This window comes from Trachypithecus francoisi, unplaced genomic scaffold, assembly GCF_009764315.1.
Source record: "Trachypithecus francoisi isolate TF-2019V2 unplaced genomic scaffold, Tfra_2.0 Lachesis_group1, whole genome shotgun sequence".
Lineage (NCBI taxonomy): Eukaryota > Metazoa > Chordata > Mammalia > Primates > Cercopithecidae > Trachypithecus > Trachypithecus francoisi.
In genome coordinates, this window is record NW_022681454.1 from 16,160,264 (window position 1) to 16,181,202 (window position 20,939).

Consider the following 20,939-nt stretch of genomic DNA (forward strand, 5'->3'; position numbering starts at 1 on the left):
TGAACTCTGAAAACTCAAAAACCAGAAATGTGTTTACTGTTATTTGCCACAGAGAATTTCTGGTTGTCATGCAGCATTATTGTGGTCATTGATAAACTATGTAGAGTCTTATAGAAGCTGCTATTTGCTCTAGGTTTCTAAGAACAAATTCACTAATGAGAATACTATTTGTAATTTACATCACAGGGCTTGTGTTACCGAGTCAACGAAAGGAATCTTAAAGCTTATCTTGCCTACCTGTCCAATCTTAAATAGAAGTTCTACCAGATTCAATTCTATTCAAAACACATACATGGAAATTGCAAAGCACAATTTTGTTATTGGGAAGGATGATTCTCAATAGAAGTATACACTGAAGAGACAGAGCAGAACTGTGCTGTGTAACTCCCTTTTTCCCTCTACACCAAGATTCAGTGGGTGATATTTCCTTCATTACCTCTGTAAAGGGTCTCTGTTGCTAATGGGAGGAAGTTATATCCTTCAACCGTGTTGGGTGGAAAAAATGGAGGCCATCAACCTAAAGTCAGAGCTTACTTTCTATTGTCAACTATAGGCATCATTTGTGTGTTATTCATCATAGCAATGCCTGACAGGCAGTAAGGAAAAGAAGACAATGCTCACAAGTCCCCGTGATTTGCAGGTTCTATTCCCCAGCAGCCTCCCTCTCAGTCAATGTTTTCACATCATGACAATTTACAGATGGGCACAAGGTCTTCCTGGAGTCAAGAGATGATTATTCATTCCAAAAGAACTCTAAACAGGGTTCTCATTAATAAATTTGTTCTTTACTCCATAAGTTAAACACAACATCAGGTGGTTCATTTATTAAATGTCATGCTTGAAGCCAAGCTTTGTGATGAGATTTGTAACGCGTGTGTGGGTTAGCAGATGAGTAAGTTAGGATCCTGGGTCTACACAAGGATATGAGTAGTTGGGAACCAGAAAACTTGGCTGAAAGACATTCCCTGACTCTAGCATGTATTGCTCAGATCCACAAAATTTATTTTACTTTTAGAAAGACCCTCAGTGATATGCAGAATATTCTATTTGATGGTTAATATTCTGTGTCATCTCCACATTAATCTAGATGCTTGCCTTGAAAATACATGGTAGATGTGGTTAACATCTACAATCATTGATCTTAAGTAAAGATAATGTAGCTGAGATTAATCCAATCAGTTGAAGGCTTTAAGAGCAAAAACCAAGGTTTTCTGGAGAAGAAATTCTGCCTCAAGACTGCAACATCAATTCCTTCCTGTGTTTTCAGCTGCCAGCTTCCTCTACAAATTTGGGATTTGCCAGCCCCCACAATCACATGAGCCAAGTCCTTAAAATAAATCTCTTTCTCTCTCTCCACATATACAATATAAGATATATATTACATGTCTAATATACATATGTATATATGTATGTACATATTACATAATACACACTCATATGTAATATGTGTATTGTGTATCTTATATATATATGTGTGTGTATATATAAATATGTATATACCTTACTGGTTCTGTTTTTCTGCAGAATCCTGGCTAATACACTACATCAATTTAAACTTCCATCACTCTCACAAAATTAACTTCTGCAACCCTGAAGGAACTACTTGCACCTATTTTGCACTCAGTATCTGAACTTGCTTTTGATACATTTGTTTCTAACCATTTTTATGGTCTTAGGACTTAGATGTGAAGTTGCTTTGTGTATTATTTGCTATGACTTTTGAGGGGGACACTGTTAGCATTCTGCTCAGGTAACCTTGGATCCTTTTTAACTTTACCACTTTACCGTGAGTCCCCCAGAATGTTGTGTGTTTTTGCTTCTGCAGCTCTCTTTGTTTGGTCTTCTCTTATGTTACTGAAGCCTTCTTCCCCATGAGCACAGAAAGCCTATGTGTTAATATCTTAGTCAATGACTGACTGATGTGGGAATATGGAAGCCCAGTATCCTCGCCTTAAGTTGGGGTAAACTCTGAAATGTAGTTTACACTCCAGAGGTCCCTGTGGGATCAGATTGAGTTTGGGACTCTGGCTTGACTTCTGCCCATTTCCTGTCCTGCTTCCTGCCTCTCTTACCACTGTCTCCTAGGAATGCTTCCTTATCTCAGGCCTTGCTTCTCAGGCAAGCTCAGTCTAAGATGCTCAGTTATATTCTCCTTTGTCTGGACTCCAGATTCTTATTCTAGCTATACTAGCTTGGAAGAGCCTGGAGAGATAACCTGCCTGTAATTCAGCAGACCATCCCATCAAGAGTGAAATTTTTAGTTAGTTCTGTCTCCCTGAGTAAGATCCAGAGAGATCTGACAAAATACTAAATACAGAAATGCAAAAGCAAAGGTAGAATTTTAGAATGACACATTCACAGCAGCTCAGAGTTGGAAGAAACCTAAAAGTATTTTATCCAAAATCCCACCTACTCCTGAATTCCTTCTTTAACATCTCTGGAAAGTGGTCATTGCATTCTTTTTGAATAGTCTCTACTTTTTAAAGCATCATATCCCATTGTTGAAGTGTTATATCAGAAAGTTTAATCTTACACTGAGTCAATTTATTCTCCTATAAACTTCACCCATTTGAAAAAAGAAGTCTTTACTGTTTATAAGAATTGCACTGAAGAAGAAGAGTAATCCCAGGGACTCATGCGCACCACGGTGCAATTCCTTAATGAAAAATTTTAGAAGTTTCCTTTTACACCTGAGTTTAATCCAATATCCCTCCAATAGTTGCCTTGTTTTCCACAGGAGTGAAAGAGCCTCGAGACACATATGTAGGGAAGATAAGACATTTCATTGTTCAGCATAGAAGAGATCCATGGCTACAAGTTAGCAAACTTCAGAAAGACTTCTCATAAGACTGCTGATAACATACTTGAAAAGGTCCTAGTCCTTATCCAATAAACACTTAGGATCTATAAAAGGGTTTACAATATGTGTTCAGCTGAGTGAGAATCTCAAAATCAATAAAGATTCCCAGTGTTTATCTGGAGGAGGTGAGCATCAAGGATCTCTTTGTTAGTTAAAAAATTTTAATTCTAGAAAAGATGACGTAAAAACCAATTGATTATGTAGGGGCTGATACCAGTGTGAATATACATAGTAGGTCTAATTCCATGTTCATTTAACTGCCATTTAAACATCTGAGTCCTGGTCTAAGGCTCTCTTTGACCATCTTCAAGTGCTCCGGTCACTTTTCAAAAGATACAGCGAAGCTCATTCCTTTCAACCCTTACCTCTCAGTGCTGTGCCCTCTTCTCTTCCCAGGGATCCCCCCTCTATATTCCTTTCTGGGCTCTGGGTCCTCCCGATCTTTGCATTTTGTTCTCCATCAAACTTTGTTCCTTGTTAAGAGCTGAAACTAGAGTGGAGATGACTATTAATTTAATATCCTTACTCTGGCCTAGAGGCCAACATGATTTCCCCCATCAACATTCTGCTCTGAGCTCCTATCGTCCCCATTACCCTCTCCAGCCCCACAGGTCTCTGCTGTTTCTCAAACACTTTGGACTCATGCTTCAGGGTTTTAGAATTTGCTTTCTCTCTGTCTGGAAGGATCTTCCTCGCATGGATTCTGATGGCACCTGGGTTAATCCATTCTCACGCTGCTATAAAGACATGCCTGAGACTGGGTCATTTACAAAGAAACGAGGTTTAATTGAATCACTGCTATGCATAGCTGGGGAGGCCTCAGGAAACATAATCATGCCAGAAGGTGAAGGAGAAGCAAGTACCTTCTTCACAAGGTGGCAGAAGAGAGAGAGTGAAGGAAGACACACACTTTTAAACCATCAAATCTCATGAGAACTCACTCACTATCACAAGAACAGCATAGGGGAAACTGTCACCATGAACCAATCACCTCCCACCAGATCCTTCCCTCGACACATGTAGATCACAATTTGAGATGAGATTTGGATGGGGACACAAAGCCAAACTATATCAGAACCCTAACCTCCTTGAGGCTTTTGCTCTACCTTCTTACTAGAGAGACCTTGTCTGACCACCCTGGATATTTCCTCTCTATTTCCATTCATGGCATTTGTTACTTCTTGATGTTTATAAGCTTCTTCATGTACTGTCTTTCTACCCCTATTAGAATATCATCACTAGAGGGCAGGGAATGTGTCCATTTTATTTTCTGCTGCCACCTAAAACTCAGAACTATGCTTAGCATCCAGTGTAACTACTCTATGTCTATATAACCAAAAATCACATTTTCATATTACCAAGGTTCATGTCTTAGCATATTTCTCTATTTGCAATTTTCTTTTTTGCAAAAGTTAGAGGAGTATCTCTGCACCTCTGCCCCCAGCTACCTAGATTTCCTTCCTAAAGGCAACCAATATAATAATTTCTTTATGTATCATGCAAGGGAAAATTTTGCATATACAGGAAAATATACATGAAGGTATTCTTTTTTATATTTTACTCAAATGAAACCATACTATGCATACTATTTTGCTAACCAAATAATATAACATGGAATCATTTCACACCAGTATAAATCAAAATATTTAAAAAGATGTATCTGCACGGTCTTCCACTGAAAGGATGTGCCATAACATATTTATCTAATCCCCTATTGATGGACACTTTATTTCTATTGTATGATTTCTTGGCACACTCATTACTTTGATCATTTTCAAGTGTTACATTGGACCATATACAAATGCAGATATTTAACCATTTTGTATTAAGAGGATAAATTTCTAGAAGTAGAATTGCTGGATTACAGGAGACAGACACTTGTGAAGTCAATCAATATTGTCAAATTGCCCTCCAAGGAGGATGTGTGATGACTTTCCCATTATGGGAGAGTTTCTATTTCCACACACACCATGCTGGCACAGAATGTTATTACATGTTCTTAACTTTACCAATTTGATAGGCAAAAAGTGATACCTCATTGTAGTTCTAATTTGCATTTCTTTTATTATTAGGCTGAGCATCTTTTTATATGTGTAAAAACCATTTGTATGTCCTATTTTATAAACTGTTTTGCCTATTTTTCTTTTAGGTGTTTTTATCTCTTTTATGTTGATTTGTAGATTCTCTCTATTAAATAGATAATTTCTATACTTGCAGTCTGAGTTGCAAATATTTGCTCCTAATTTGTGGTCTGTCTTTGAATTTACACTTATTTTTTTCTTTGTGGAATTCTATTTTTACATTTATGTGGTTAAATTTATGTTTCGTGTTGGTTTTGTGTTCTAGGAAACGACTTCCTTTCTCCAAGATTAATTTTAAAAAATTCTTCCATATTTTCTTCTAGTATTTTATGGTTTCAATTTGTATTGAATCTTTTAAAAATATGGAGCTTATTTTCAAGTGTGGGTGAGGTCAGGAGCCAGCAAGATATATATTTTTTTCAGATGGCTACCCCATTTTCCCAACTCCAGTTTTTGAAGTTGGCTTTATCCCTTTTTCATATATTAAGTTCTCATACGCATTTGCGTTTATATTCTGCCCTTTCTGGTGTATTTCACTGGCCTGTCTGTGCATGCATAGAGCAATACCACATTGCTTTAATTAGTGTAGATGTATAACATGCTTTAATAAATGGAAAACCTAGATTCCCTTAATCATTCTTCTTTTCTAGCATTGTTTTAACTCTCTCTGCTTGCCTAATTTCCATATTAATTTTATACTCATTTTATCTAGATTCCCCCAAAAAATTCTGTTGAAATTGAATTTAATGAGTCTATTGTTTCTTCATTAGGCATGATGTTGATTTTCAGATTAAGGTACATTTAAAATATATATTCATATAGTTGTATGTCATATAAATAAGCATTTATCTTTTTATTAATTAAAGTTTTATTCAAGTAAACTATTGAATTTTATCCAATACCTTTTCAGTAGCTTTAGAAATAATTATATAATTTTTTCTTTTGATCTGTTTCCCTGATGAATTACATGGATGGATTCCCTAACATTTCAATACACTGGGATTAAGACCGCCTTGATTATAGTATTACTTATTTAATGCATTCTGGATTCTGTTTGTTATCAATACAGGTAAATTAATTTGTTCTGCAATTTACTTTTTTTTTCTCTTTATTTATGGTTTAGGTTTCAATATTATGCTGAGTTCAAAAAGGAGAATTTCAAAAACTGCTTTATACTTCTGCGTTCTGGAGCAGTTCAGGTCACATTGGATTAACCTCATCCTTAAAGGTTTGGTGGAATTATTCTGTGAAATCATCTGGGGTGGTTGCTTTGGGGGATGTAACACTTTGACTATACTCCCAGGTTTAGTGGATGCTAGTGAACTTAAGCTTCAGGGCCCCTTGCATGGGATCCTAATAAGTCCCTGAAAGGGCCCTAGCAATTTGTCCACATGATCATATGCTTTTGTGAAATCGGTAAAGTGAGATGTTTTAGTTACAATTGGCTTAGGCCGCTATCTCCATGCTAATTTCTACGTTAGCCTTCTGTTTCTGTCAGGTGGCATTGGAGGGACTGCAGACATTTTTGGGGGTCTGGCTAAAGGGAACGTGGTAGACTTGAAACTGGGCCACTCAAATCCCCCTTTAAGAAAGGAGTTGCTACAACCATGTCTGGAAAAGCAGTTTAACATTTTCTAATTGGATTTTATCCCACATTTGCTGTATAATGTAGCTGTTAATACTGCACAAGTATACTTAGCAATAATGTTTACTTTAAAACAAAGGGATCTTCTCCCCCGTAACAAATTTTCAACATCAAACCTATGCTTATAAAAATTTAAAACTTTCAGCAGTCTATTTCAAATGAAAGCCATTACAAACTTCTCAAGTGTTCTCTATATTCCAGGTATGTCAACCTAGTTATCTAGTGTAGAATCCTTCAGAGATATTTCAGTCTCTCTCTCTTCACTGGATGGCTTTTTCTTTGTGCTGGCTTCATGGTTGTCTTTGCTCTCTTCATTGCTCTCCCCGTTATGTTGTGGTTGATTACCGTCTTGAGCATCAGATCTTCCATTTAGAGTCTTTGACCCTGTTTGTTCCTTTTCTAGCTTTTTGTTTGGCCCTTTCTTCCCTTGATCTTTGGTTTTATTCGCTTCCTCATGCTGTCTTTGTTCAGCAAGAGATTTCTTCAGCACTTGTGTGATCACGGAATCTCCTTCACCAACCAAAAACATGTTCTTAAACTTGTTATACAACATTGTAGACTTTTCCATGATAACCTGACTAACTTTGAATCGTCGTATTTTTTTGAGTGTAGTAATCATCTCTGTGTGTTTCTGAGCTTGTTGCATTGTGACCTGAAGTGAAGCAAGTTCATCCAAGGCCTCAATGCATCGGTTCACATCAAGATTATCAATTTTGAGGGAAATTTTAATCTCAGCATGTATCCTTTGAAGTCGAGAATCCATTGATGTTTCTCGCTTCTTCTCCACTTTCTCCACAATTAGTGTGTGTATGTTAATGTGTAATTGATAGTAGAACAAAGTTACATTTTTAAAACTGCTACTTGTATAAACCTTGCCTCTTTCCCCAAATACCGTGGGTTTTGTGCATAGTTTTTACAAATCTTGGATTTACCAGACTGTCTTTTCACTGTTTGTGGGTTTTGTAGAAGTTGAGCATTTTTATGGTAGATAAAATGTTACTTCTATACAAGTACTCACTCCCTTTTTATCTAAAGTCTGTATGGTTTGTTTGATATGACAACTAGTTAAGTAACTGACATTGAACTGACTGAGAAATCTACAAACTATAAAACATGATGTTAAATACAAACTAAATTTTTGAAGGTAATTTAGTTTTGTGGCTGAACATTCAGTGAAGTCTTAGGACTTCTCTGCAGATAACTGACTGGCTATATATAGGAATGAATCTGGCTTTAGGGTTAAATCATTTAAGGTCCTTTTATAGGCAGGCACTAGTAGTTAAAACTGAAAACTAAGTAAGTTTATTTTTGAGAAATGTTAAAGATGTGTTCAGGAAATCACTAAATAGTACTTAATTGGAAGAAAAAATCATGATGCTTAGACAAATATAAATAAATGCTATATAAGGAAACTCACCTATTTGAAATTATGGCTATATTATTTTTATTTTCTAGATTCCAAAAATACAAACACTAGTTCTTCCAACATAGTACTTTGATAGTCTGTACATTGACGTGTATGGACTAAATCCTGGGTGAAATCAATGTTACAAAATTTAAGGGTATGTTAACTAAATGATAGCATTTCTAAGATATTTTGAATATTAGGTCATTTGGCATTTTTAAATAAGTAGGATACTTCTCATGTTTTGAAACTACATGAATATGGAAAAAAATGGCTTAAGACCAGCATCTGTGTATGACATTGTATGGTTGACTCTCTGGGATAACTGTTTTCATCTACAGAATTGAAGTTTTGCTTTTACGAGGTCTTATAGTGGAACTAGGAATCACTGTTTTGAGAGAACCTGCATATATACCAGTCATTATCTGTTTGATCCTTATACAGTTTTAACTTAGATTTATCCTAGTTAAGCCATAAGTTCAACGTGTAAACTTGTTTTGATTAAAGAATTTTTCTACAAAAAAAAAAAAGAAAGGAGTTACATCTCACCTGCAGGAAGTGTGGTCAGCAGTCTGCAGCTGCCGGCTCCTCTGGGGACAGCCTCCCTGCTGACTATGTTACCCTTGCCAGGGCAGCCCCCTCATGGGGTGATTGAGTGAGAAGAACAGGAATGCCCAGGCGTTTCAGCCCAATGGAGAATACTCTGACAAATGCTACCGTCTGGAGGGCTCTCTACAGCACTGTTGATGTCTTCCTTTGTGCGATCCTGCGTCCTCTCCTTCCCATCACAGCTGTTGATTCCTAACAAACACCTTGCACCCGAAATGGCCTCCCAGCATCTGCTTCTAGAGAATCCAGCCTGCAATAGGAAAGTTCAGTCTGACATACATTTAGTTTGATTTTAACAGGATACAACACACACGCACAAACACTATGGTTTTCAATCAACCATAGTCAACCAACTTGTGTGTTTTGCTATTTACTGTTGCCAGATTTGGTGTGCAGTCTTGGCTTCCAAAGTACTCCTACTCCCCAGGGTATTTCCTCACCTGGCATTATCACATGAGTGGTGCCCGGCTCTGCAAGTATCCAGGGTGAAAGACAAACCAAGTTTGAAGTATAAGGAATCAGAATGTAATCTGCAAAAAAGAAAAAAAAAAAATTCAGTTGTCACACACATAAATGTGTAAGCAAAGAATTTGTTTTCAACCAATACCAGTCAAAATGGAAGATTACCCCTGAAAGAAAAATCCTCAATAATGTAGCATATTCACTTAAAAAAGCATCACATTTTAAAAAATCAAACTGCGCAAAATAGAACTTAAAATTCTCCTATGTAGGGCACAAATCTGCAGCAATACTCAAAACAGCAAATACATCTGTATGTGAAGTAGAATGGCATTTGTCTGCTTTTGTGTCCCTATATATTGAATAGAACCTTAGAAAAGTTGAGCAATTCCAGACAAATGGCATGCCAGATTACTACCCAAAACTGAAAGAGCCTGAATAAACAAATATTCCAGTGACAAAACCACACATATTTAATAATATGTCAATGCATGTTGCTTATGAGTAATTTGATTACACAGTTATGGAGTTCAATGCACCATAGAAGAAATTTTAAAATGCTTTAAATTGATCTAGGTAATGAGTGATAATAAATTCAAACAGTACTTAAGATTATTCATTGCATAAGAAAACTTAAAATACCTGAAAATACATATCTCATATAGGAAAAAATACAGTGGTTTTCCCAAACTTGCCAATAATCCTAAAATAGTTTTAGATTATCAGTAATGAGTTGTGAAGCTAAAAAAAACTCTAAGAGACAATAATTTTAAAATTAGAATTAACATTGCTAGAGGAAAGACCAAATCGCCTTTCTCATCTTTCTATAGAAAATGATGCTCAGGCCGGGCGCGGTGGCTCAAGCCTGTAATCCCAGCACTTTGGGAGGCCGAGACGGGCGGATCACGAGGTCAGGAGATCGAGACCATCCTGGCTAACACGGTGAAACCCCGTCTCTACTAAAAAAATACAAAAAATTAGCCGGGCGAGATGGCGGGCGCCTGTAGTCCCAGCTACTCGGGAGGCTGAGGCGAGAGAATGGCGTAAACCCGGGAGGCGGAGCTTGCAGTGAGCTGAGATCCGGCCACTGCACTCCAGCCTGGGCGACAGAGCGAGACTCCGTCTCAAAAAAAAAAAAGAAAATGATGCTCAAAAAGCATTACCATATGAAGAGATAACAAAGTATGCCGCCAAAAACTGTTGCAAAAGTACAGTATGGATGTATTGTTTAATAAAAATACTACATTATTTACCTGAGTTTTGCAATATTTGCATTTGGGTTTACTATTTTGCTTGTAATTTATCCTTTTTTATATCTTCTTTCCAAACAAACATTAACTTTGCTTTTTTTTAATTTTTTTATTTTTTTGAGACAGAGTCTTGCTCTGTTGCCCAGGCTGGAGTACAGTGGTGTGATCTTGGCTCAATGCAACCTCCGCCTCCCGGGTTCAAGCAATTCTCCTGTCTCAGTCTCCCAACTAGCTGGGATTACAGGCACATGCTACCACGCCTGGCTAATTTTTTGTATTTCTAGTATAGACGGGCTTTCTTCATGTTGACGAGGCTGGTCTTGAACTCCTGACCTCAGGTGACCTGCTTGCCTCAGCCTCCCAAAGTGCTGGTATTACAAGCGTGAGCCACCTCACCCAGCCTCACTTTGCTATTTTTATTTCAATATTTTTATATTTATTTATGAAGAGAACAACAGAATTTTTTAAGTATTGAGACCCTAAAAACTGGAATCCAGTTCTGCTCTTAATGTGTGTGTGTGTGTGTGTGTGTGTGAATGCAAACATGAGCAACTTAGGGAATTTGATCTTTTCAGATGTTTTATTTCTTATAGGTCAGTTTTAGTAATCTATGTATTCCTAGGTAATCCTTCATTATCATTACTCATTTTATTCTGCTTTCCAATTTATTTGCAAAAAGCAAAGTAGTCTCATATTTTCAATTTCTTTTGTCAGTAGTAGTTTGCCTCTTATGATCTAATTTGTATGTTCTCTCTGTTTTTCCTGAGTTGGTTATCTGATAGAGTTTACCTATTTGTTGTTCCTCCCTTAAAAACAGTTTATTCTGGCCAGGGATGGTGGCTCGCACCTGTAATCCCAGCACTTTGGGAGGCCAAGGTGGGTGGGTCACCAGGTCAGGAGTTCGAGACCAGCCTGGCCAACATGGTGAAACCCTGTCTCTACTAAAAATACAAAAATTAGCCGGGTGTGGTGGTGCATGCCTGTAATCCTAGCTACTCAGGAGCCTGAGGCAGGAGAGTTGTTTGAACCTGGGAGGTGGAGGTTGCAGTGAGCTAAGATGGCGCCACTGCACTCCAGCCTGAAAGACAGAGTGAGACTCTGCCTCAGAAAAAAAAAAAAAGAAAGAAAAACACACACACACAAAAAGTTTTTTTTTTTTAGTTCAACAATTGTTTACATGAATTACTTTCTGCTCTTATTTTTACTTATCCATTTTTTTTTTCCTGGTGTGCCTTTCCTAATTCTTATATTTTCAATCCCTCTTTGCTTTAAATTGCTTTTTTTTTTTTTTCTCAGCATATAATTGAATTTTGCTTTGTAAAATCCAGACTTTTTTTTTTTTTTTTTTGAGACCGTCTCGCTCTATCGCCCAGGCTGGAGTGCAGTGGCCAGATCTCAGCTCACTGCAAGCTCCGCCTCCCGGGTTTACGCCATTCTCCTGCCTCAGCCTCCCGAGTAGCTGGGACTACAGGCTCCCGCCACCTCGCCCGGCTATTTTTTTTTTTTTTTTTAAGATGGGAGTCTGGCTCTGTCACCCAGGCTGGAGTGCAATGGCATGATCTTCGCTCACTGCAACCTCCGTCTCCTGGATTCAAGTGATTCTCCTGCCTCAGCCTCCCAAGTAGCTGGGATACAGGCACATGCCACCACACCCAGCTAATTTTTTTGTATCTTTAGTAGAGACGGGGTTTCACCATGTTGACCAGGCTGGTCTCGAACTCCTGACCTTGTGATCCGCCTGCCTCAGCCTTCCAAAGTGCTGGGATTATAGGCGTGAGCCTATTATAGGCGTGAGCCACCGTGCCTGGTCAAACCCAGATGTATTTTTAAAATATAGAAGTTAAGCCATTTATAGTTATTGACATGTCAGATACATTTAATATTGGCATCATGTTATGCTTGCTGTTTGTATATATTTTCTTTACTTTAAAAAAATTTTTTCACTATACAGTGTGTGTTGTGTTTCTTCGGATCATTTGGAAGGTTTAATGTATATCTTCTGGATAAGTTCTTCATAATTATAACAACATAATACACTTAATGCTGTCTTTCTTTAGACAGTGTCAATTGAATTTCTATAACAGTGATAAAATTGATACATGTCCACATCTTCCCTTACCCTACTCACCAATTTTAGTTGAATGACTTTCCAAAAATTATCATGTTTAAATGATATATTTTTACTCCTGGTTATAAAGTATAAGAACATAAGAACACACTTACACTTAATTTTTTTCTCATCCTTCTTTCTCAACTATTGTAATTTATATAGTTTCTACACTGGTAATATATGTAGCATTTGTATTATGTTTTGTAGCTAAAATACTCTTATTCATTTAGTCTTTATTCTACTTCTCAGTATAATCCTAACGGGGTGGAGTTTTTTTTCTTTCTTTCTTTTTTTTTTTGCTATGGATTCTCCAGTCATCTCTTTGTTGACTAAACATTATATTCCAGTGGTTTCTTCAAGAAAAATTCACAAGGACTACACATTCAAAAATAGTTTTCTGTTTTTTGTTTGTTTGTTTTGGTGTCTGAGCAAGATGTAAAATTAATGGGTCTTACTTTATTTTCTTGAAGACATTGTCACTTTTGTGTTTTTATATTGGGGCTTCTGATGTTATTTAGAGGAAATATAGTTGGGAATTCCTAGAGTCCCAGAAATTAAAGCTTCTAAATTGGTCACTTGCTCCCTAAATTGGATGAAACCTGAAGCTTTTTGATTGCTTTCCCTCTGATATTTTGTAATCTGGGTTCAAGCCAAATGTGCCCCTTTCCAATGATACCAACTGATTTGGGGTAATATAATTGGTTATTCAGTAGCAGTTTGTTGCCTTTTTAAAAAATTGTTCGTTTTTAACTCTGTATTTCCTAATCAAAAGCCTGTGTGGATTTGGGATCCACGAGAAGCTAGTGCTCACCCTTTCTGAGGATCAGGATGATGCAACTTTGTCACACTCCTCTTTCTTCTGTGGCTGACAAGAAGCTTGCAGTACATCTCATTCCTATTCACAGGCACTTTTCTAACTCCTGTGTTTGCCTCTTTATCCTCTCATGGTGCTGACTTTTTTCTTGGCCCCCTTGCTCACATGAGGGGTCTTTTAGTTGCTAGTCCTTTTCCAGGAGAGCATCCTTTCCACTCTCTTCCCATTGCTAACTCCTAGACACCCTTCAAGGCTCAGCTCACACATCAGCTCTTTCTGCAAGCCTTTGTGGGTGCTTCCACAGCCTTCTATGATTGCACTCAACCCAATGCATTATAATGTTTTTGTTTATGTGGTTCCTCAACTACACATAAACTGGGAACTCCTTCAGGATGACATAAGTGTTTTTTGTTTTGTTTTGTTTTTGTTTTTTTGTTTTTGTTTGTTTGTTTGAGACAGTCTCACCCTGTCACCCAGCCTGGAGTACAGTGGTGCATTCTCAGCTCACTGCAACCTCTGCTTCCCAGGTTCAAGCCATTCTCCTGCCTTGGCCTCCTGTGTAGCTGGGATGACCAGGCACCCGACACCACACCCTGCTAACTTTTGTAGTTTTAGTAGAGACAGGGTTTCATCACGTTAGCCAGGCTGGTCTCAAACTCCTGCCTCAAGTGATCTGCCTGCCTCAGCCCCCCAAACTGCTGGGATTACAGGTATGAGCCACCACGCCTGGCTGACATAAGTGTTTTTAATCTCTGATTTCCCAACATTGAACACTGGATTAAGTTTATTCAGTGAATAACTAAATGAAGGAATGATGCTTGTTCTTCTATTTTTTTAAGCTGTAAACCATATAAAATATATTTTATCAAGGCCCCCCCTGCTATCTTTCAAGGCCTTTGCTTTCTGTATTCAGTTGTATCATTCATCATTTCCTTACATCGACCATCTGACCCAAGCAACCAGAAGTCTTCACTCATGTAGTTTGCATTTTCTCCCTCACCCCAGCCCCAACTGGCTCTGAAAAACCAGACATCCCACATTTAATCTGGTGACATTGCCTCTCCCCTGACTCCACTTACCTTGCAGCCAAAAGATAATTGGATGCTTGGTTAAGACAGAGCCCTGGCAGGAGCTCTGCATTCTTTTCTCCTGATGTGTGTCTGTATTTTGACACCTGTGTTACTCTTCGGGACTTCTCCAACTGACTCTCTGGTTTTCATTTGCCTCAACATACCATTTGGTTTCTTCAAGTAGCTGAACTGCTCCCTTCTTTTTGTCCCTGGAAGAGGGGAGCTCATTTAATGATTTCATAGTGGAATGCATTTTCTCTTATAAAACTGATTAATGTCTCAGCTACATCAAGGAAATGAAAAAACAGATATCCCTGGCAGTTTAGTCAATTACTGATCGGCCATATTTCCTAGGTTCCATTATCGGATAGAAAAAATAAACACTGAATTTGGAGAAAAATGATCTGGAGTTGATCTTAGCTTCATCACTTGCCCATTATGTTTCTTCGGGAATGTACACTTCCTGAGATTTAATTGCCTCCTTGGCACTAATGATTCTTCTGTGCTTCATAAGATTATCGTGGGTATGAAGTGAATTTATGAAGTCAAGAGTCCTTTTAAAACTCTGATGGATTACACAAGCAATAGTTGTCATTATATAAGAAATTTCAAGTCAAATCTGCAACTCCTACCTGATCTTTTCTTTTCAACAATGGTTATTTTTTTTAAACATACAATATAGTTATTATCCTTTTAGCAACAAAATCAGTGAGGGCCAGTATGTGAAGTTCTAATACATCCTGAACTCAGTGTGTTCTAATTTGTGCTGAATTAGTTTTTGACACACCCTATCCCAATACCACCGTGTAATGTAAGGGTTGTGATCAGTCTTATAAATTTTCATATCATACTCCTAAGTGGTGACAGAAATTCTAAGCCTACCAATTCATTTGTTCAAAAATTCATTTGTTTCTCCAAGTATGAATTTAGAAATGTGCTTCCTAACTGTGGCCTTTAAAAAGCTGTGTATTGGCCAGGTACAGTGGCTCACATCAGTAATCCTAGCACTTTGGGAGACCGAGGTGGGCAGATCACGAGGTTAGGAGATCGAGACCATCCTGGCCAACACGGTGAAACCCCCGTCTCTACTTAAAAAACACAAAAAATTAGCCAGGCGTGGTGGCGGGCGCCTGTAGTCCCAGCTACTAGGGAGGCTGCGCCAGGAGAATGGCGTGAACGTGGGAGGCGGAGCTTGCAGTGAGGCGAGATCACGCCACTGCACTCCAGCCTGGGTGACAGAGCAAAACTCCGTCTTAAATAAATACATACATAAATACATAAATAAATAAATAAGCTGTGTATCTGGCTCTGGAAAAAATTCTACTCAGTCTCATCACAGTGGGGCTCAAGAAGTGGATGTGATTTATTTTGTGTTGGTTTTCATCATAAAGCCCTAGTGTTGAACTTTAGCTTCTTTGATTCAATAATGATAATACTAACGAATGACAATGATTATGTTATTTCTAAGGCTTCTCTGGAGCTATGTATTTTAAGAAATTAAGGCAATTTACATGCTTTATACTTGAAATGATGGTTCATGACCTCACTATATAAGGCATTAGATATAGCTAATTATTTGCCTGTGTTAGAATCACCTTATTTTGATATAGAAAGCAGTCTTTTTTTTTTCACTTTCTTTGCTAGATTTCAATTTTTTTCTAAAATTTCAGTAATCTCATTATTAATTTCCAGATAGTAAATATTAATTGCATAACATTAAATACACAAAAGTATGACGATATTTAATAATATTTACAACCTTATTTTTGATACTACATATTAAAATGGTTGTATATGTTCTTGCAAATAAACACACACATGCACACACATTTTTAAAGTGAAATGTGTATTAAATATTTCACCTGGGACATTTTACAAATTTTTCCCTGTTTTAAAACAAATGCCTATTTATTATAAAAAATGTGAAAGGATGTTTAAGATGCTTTTACTCATTAAAGACATCTTAAAGAAAGTAAAACAACAAATTACCAACTGCAAGAATTAGTATGTAACACAATTAATTGATAAGTGACTAGAATCAATAATATATTAAAAATACATAAAAAGTTCCTTTAGGCCGGGCATGGTGGCTCATGCCTGTAATCCCAGCACTTTGGGAGGCTGAGGCGGGCAGATCACAAGATCAGGAGATGGAGACCATCCTGGCCAACACGGTGAAACCCCGTCTTTAAAATAAATAAATAAATAAATAGCTCCTTTAGATGCAAAACAAAAAGACACAATACCCTAATGAAAAATGTATTTTAAAAGTATGAACAGGAACAAAATAGGAGCAGAAATACAACAGGCTAAAAAAAAACAGATGTTCAATCCCCATAGTAATTAGGAAAATGTAAATCAAGATTAAAATGTAACTTTACAGCCAACTGATTGAAAAATAATGTTTTGGACAAATTTGTGATGGACAGCAATTTAAAAAGTTTGAAGAATATCAAATTTTGAAAAAAATTTGGGAAGAAGTTTAAGATGCTTTTACTCATTAAAGACATCTAAAGAAAGTAATAACAAATTCCCAACTGGAAGAATTCATTTGTAACACAATTATTGATAAGTGACTAAAATCAAGAATATGTTGATATTCTTGATATCAATGGCACAAATTTTGGAGACAGAGAGACAGAGGAGAGAGATTTCTGTCCATTATTAATTACCTAGTCTCAGGTATCCTATTATAGTGGCACAAAATAAATTAATATACCTTCTATGGAAAACTGCCTCAATCACATACCTTACGAAGGGATGCAGCCAGTGTTTTTGCCTTTATAGCAGGGGCCATATTCCATACCAAATAATCACTCCTCAGCCATGATAATTTAACTAGAAATGATCACCTGACTCACAGTAAAATAACATGCTGATAATTCAGACACTCTGATTTTAAAAATATGGCAGTAAATTCTTTGGCACTCTCCTACAAAGAAGATGGAGGTCGTCTATGCCTCCTCTCCTCCAAGCTGTGATTGCCTAGCCAAAAGAACATAGTGGAATTGGTACAATATCAGTTTCCAAAGCCAGGCCTTCTGAGGTTGCAACCTCTACTTCCTCTATTTTGAAATCCTAGTCACCATGCTGCAGAGAAGCACAAGTAGCCATGTAAAGAGGCTCGTGTGGGATGGAACCTAGGCCCCTGGCCAGTAGCCTCCACTGAGCTCCCAGCCAACAGCCAGTACCAACTTCCAGGTATGTGAGTGAGTCATCTGGGCTGCTGCGGGAGGTCAGGGACTCTGAACGGTGGGACGGGCTGAAGCCGCGGCAGAAGAACATAAATTGTAAAGATTTCATGGACACTTATCACTTCCCCAATCAATACGCTTGTGTTTTCCTACGCCCGTCTTTACTTTAATCTCTTAATCCCGTCGTCTTCTTCGTAAGCGGAGGAGGATGAATGTCGCCTCAGGACCCTGTGATTGTGTACGCTGCACACATTGTTTGCAGAGCACGTGTGTGTGTTTGACCAATATGAAATCTGGGCATCTTAAAAAAGAACAGGATAACAGCGATGTTCAGGGAACAAGAGAGGTAACTTTGAACGGGTCACCAGAGAGCCAGACGGAAACAGAGCTCTATTTCTCCTCTTTCAAAAGCAAATAGGAGAAATATGGCTGAATTCTTTTTCTCAGCAAGGAACATCCCTGAGAAAGAGAATGTGCCCTGAAGGTAGGCTTATAGACAGCCCCTTTTAAGGCGTCCTGTCTTTTATGGTGGAAGCCCAAGGGATGAAATAAGCCCCGGTCTCCTGTAGCGCTCCCAGGCTTATTAGGAGAAAGAAAATTCCCACCTTAAAAATTTTGGTCACACAGGTTGTCTGCTCTCAAACCCTGTTTCCTGATAAGATGTTATCAACAACAATGCGTGCCCGAAACTTCATTAGCAATTTTAATTTCACCTCATCCAGTGGTCCTGTGATCTCCCCTGCCTCCATTTGCTTTGTGATATTTTATTACCTTGTGAAGTATGTGATCTCTGTGACCCACACCCTATTCGTGCACTCCCTCCCCTTTTGAAAATCGCTAATAAAAACTTGCTGGTTTTACAGCTCAGGGAACATCACGGATCCTGCCGACATGTGATGTCTCCCCCGGACATCCAGCTTTAAATTTCTCTCTCTTGTGCTCTTTCCCTTTGTTTCTTGACCCAACCGAGACAGTTTGGAAATAGAAAAGAACCCACGTTAAACATCGGGAGCGGGTTCTCCCGATACTGGGATATGGATCCTCCAGCCCCATTTGAATCATTTTGGTTGATACTCCGTGAAGCAGAGATTAGCTGGACTCACTGAACCCTGCCCAATTGCAGAGTCACAAACGAGTGTTGGGATGGCTTGTTACACTGCAACAGATAACTAGAACTCCTAATTTCTCAGGTCCCACTTCTCAGATTTTTTAATGTGGCCTAGCACAAAAACGTTTCAGGAACAGGGAGCCATCAATCCCATTAGATGCCTGTGATTAGGAATTTAAATTAGAAAAGATGGAGAAATAAGTGTTGGCAAAAAAGAGAAGTTAGAAGTCTACCAGGATGGAAGAGAGGCCATGAAGGGAAGAGGAAGTAAGGCAGGAGATGCCAAGAGAGAACTGAGGGAGCCCAGGTTAACCCCCAGCCTATGCTGTCATGTGACTATTTACATTAAACTTTCTCTGCATAGACAAAAACATGGGTTTTGCTGGTAGTCAACACATCAGAACTCTCAAAATAAAACTAATCCTGAGCATCACCTAGTTAAGAGAGAAAATGACTTATCATTTCCCTCATCTGGGATTTATGAGTATCTCTGGAATAACCAAAAAGTGACTAAAACATTTTTAAATGAAGACAAAATGGCTCACGCCTGTAATCCCAGCACTTTGGGAGGCCAAGGTGGGTGGATCACCTGAGGTCAGGAGTTCAACACCAATATGGCCAACACGGTGAAACGCTGTCTCTATTAAAAATACAAAAATTAGCCAGGTGTGGTGGCAGCATCTGTAATCCCAGCTACTTGGAGGGCTGAGGCAGGAGAATCACTTGAACCCAGGAGGTGGAGGTTGCAATGAGCCAAGATCATGCCACCACACTCCAGCCTGGGCAACAGAGCAAGACTCCATCTCAAAAAAGAAAAAGACAAAGAAACTTGTCTTGATTTACAAAAGGACAAAGAAAAAGACAGACTTTGATGTATGTATTAGTTTTCCATTGCTGTTTAATAAGTTGCCACAAACTCAGAGGCTCAAAACACCACCGGTTTATTATCTCACACTTTCCAGGGGCATGAGTCGACTGGGCTCTCTTCTGAGGGTCTTACAAGGCTGAAATCAACGTGTTGGTCAGGCTGCGTAACTGGAACTACCATTTCTTCCTAGTTGTCCCTGGGGACTGCACTCAGGGGTAGTCACATGGGCTCCTCCACTGGCTCTCTCTCCACATGGCTGTCTACTTCTTCAGGACCAGCAGAGCAACCACTTGTACTCTATACCTTTTCCTTCAAGAAGAGAACGGTGTCTTTGAAAGGCTCACCCAATTAAGCCACACTCACCCAGAATAATCTTCCTTTTGATTCACTCAAAGTCAACCCATTAGGGACCTGAATTACATTTGCAAAATGTCTTCATTTTTGTCATATAACCTAATTATAGTCATAGTCTTGCCCCACTCAAGGGGAGGGGATCACATACAGCATATATATAAGGGGTGTGGACAGTTTAGGTGCCACCTTAGAATTCTGCTTACCACAGTAGGGTTATCAAGTATAATTAATTATAGGATGCCAAGCTAGATTTCAATTTCAGATAAACAACAAATAATTTTTTAGTATGCTTGCTTCCCAAACTTAGTCTTCAGAATGTTCAAGTGCCTACAATAGGGTCATGAGCTCAAACGTTCCCAGGGGGCAAGAAGGTGATGTGAGTAGAGAGGCCACATAGGAACTGCGGCCGACTCAGAGGCTCACGCCTCAGGTAAGGGAGGCCACAGCTCTGCAACTGCAGCTGGCTGTTGCCAGGAGGACTCACAGGCCAAGTGGCAGGAACTTCTGATGCTTTTTCAAGAGATAGTACTTCTACTTGAATTTCTACATGAACTCTCCCAGGGATGACTATTAATCCAAAATTTAAAAACAAAAACATTTTATGAGTTACATAAAACACATTTATGGACTATACTTTGGCCCATGGAAGCCAGTTTGCAACCCATAAACTAAGGTCTGCAATCCTTGAGACTTGGGTTCCTCCAGGATGCGGGGAGAGCTTCCCTTGGTCCCGCTCATGACACTCTCCCGACTGAAGCCCACAAAATTTATATCTCTTTGTACCCCCATCTCACTTAGCCACCGAGCTTCACCTCTAAAACAAAATTGATTTGCGACATCAGAAAACTGATTTACAAGTCCTCTACGGCAGCCGTAATGCCAACAAATCAAATGCCAGATTTACAAATGCTCCGAAATGCACAATAAATGCCAAATAAAAACTTTCAATTTACCAATCTTTATTTGTAGGAAGCATAAATCAGAAATGGGATGGAATGGCTCCTGGCATTATTATGATTAAGTTTTGAAGTCATGATTTTTTTTTACTTTATATTTCCTTTCAAATTTGATCTTCTCTTTATGAGTGGACTTCTAGTTTTAATGACTGTGTA

General features: G+C 38.5%; 1 protein-coding gene and 1 long non-coding RNA gene across 2 annotated transcripts in view; both read right to left on the reverse strand.

The window, feature by feature from the left end:
• Positions 1–6,534: 6,534 nt before the first annotated feature.
• Positions 6,535–20,939, reverse strand: part of LOC117085188 (PC4 and SFRS1-interacting protein-like) — a gene marked incomplete at its 5' end in the record, with an annotated part of 33,366 nt that continues 18,961 nt past the window's right edge. Inside the window, 2 exons of the mRNA XM_033213839.1 lie at positions 6,535–7,378; positions 12,303–12,312. Coding sequence (XP_033069730.1) covers positions 6,798–7,378; positions 12,303–12,312 — 591 coding nt within the window. The remainder of the gene's footprint in view (positions 7,379–12,302; positions 12,313–20,939) is intronic.
• On the reverse strand, positions 7,382–9,127 carry LOC117085189. The gene is made up of 2 exons (XR_004437852.1): positions 9,041–9,127; positions 7,382–8,850 (listed from the first exon to the last, which is right to left on the reverse strand). It is a non-coding gene; the product is annotated as an uncharacterized LOC117085189 (long non-coding RNA).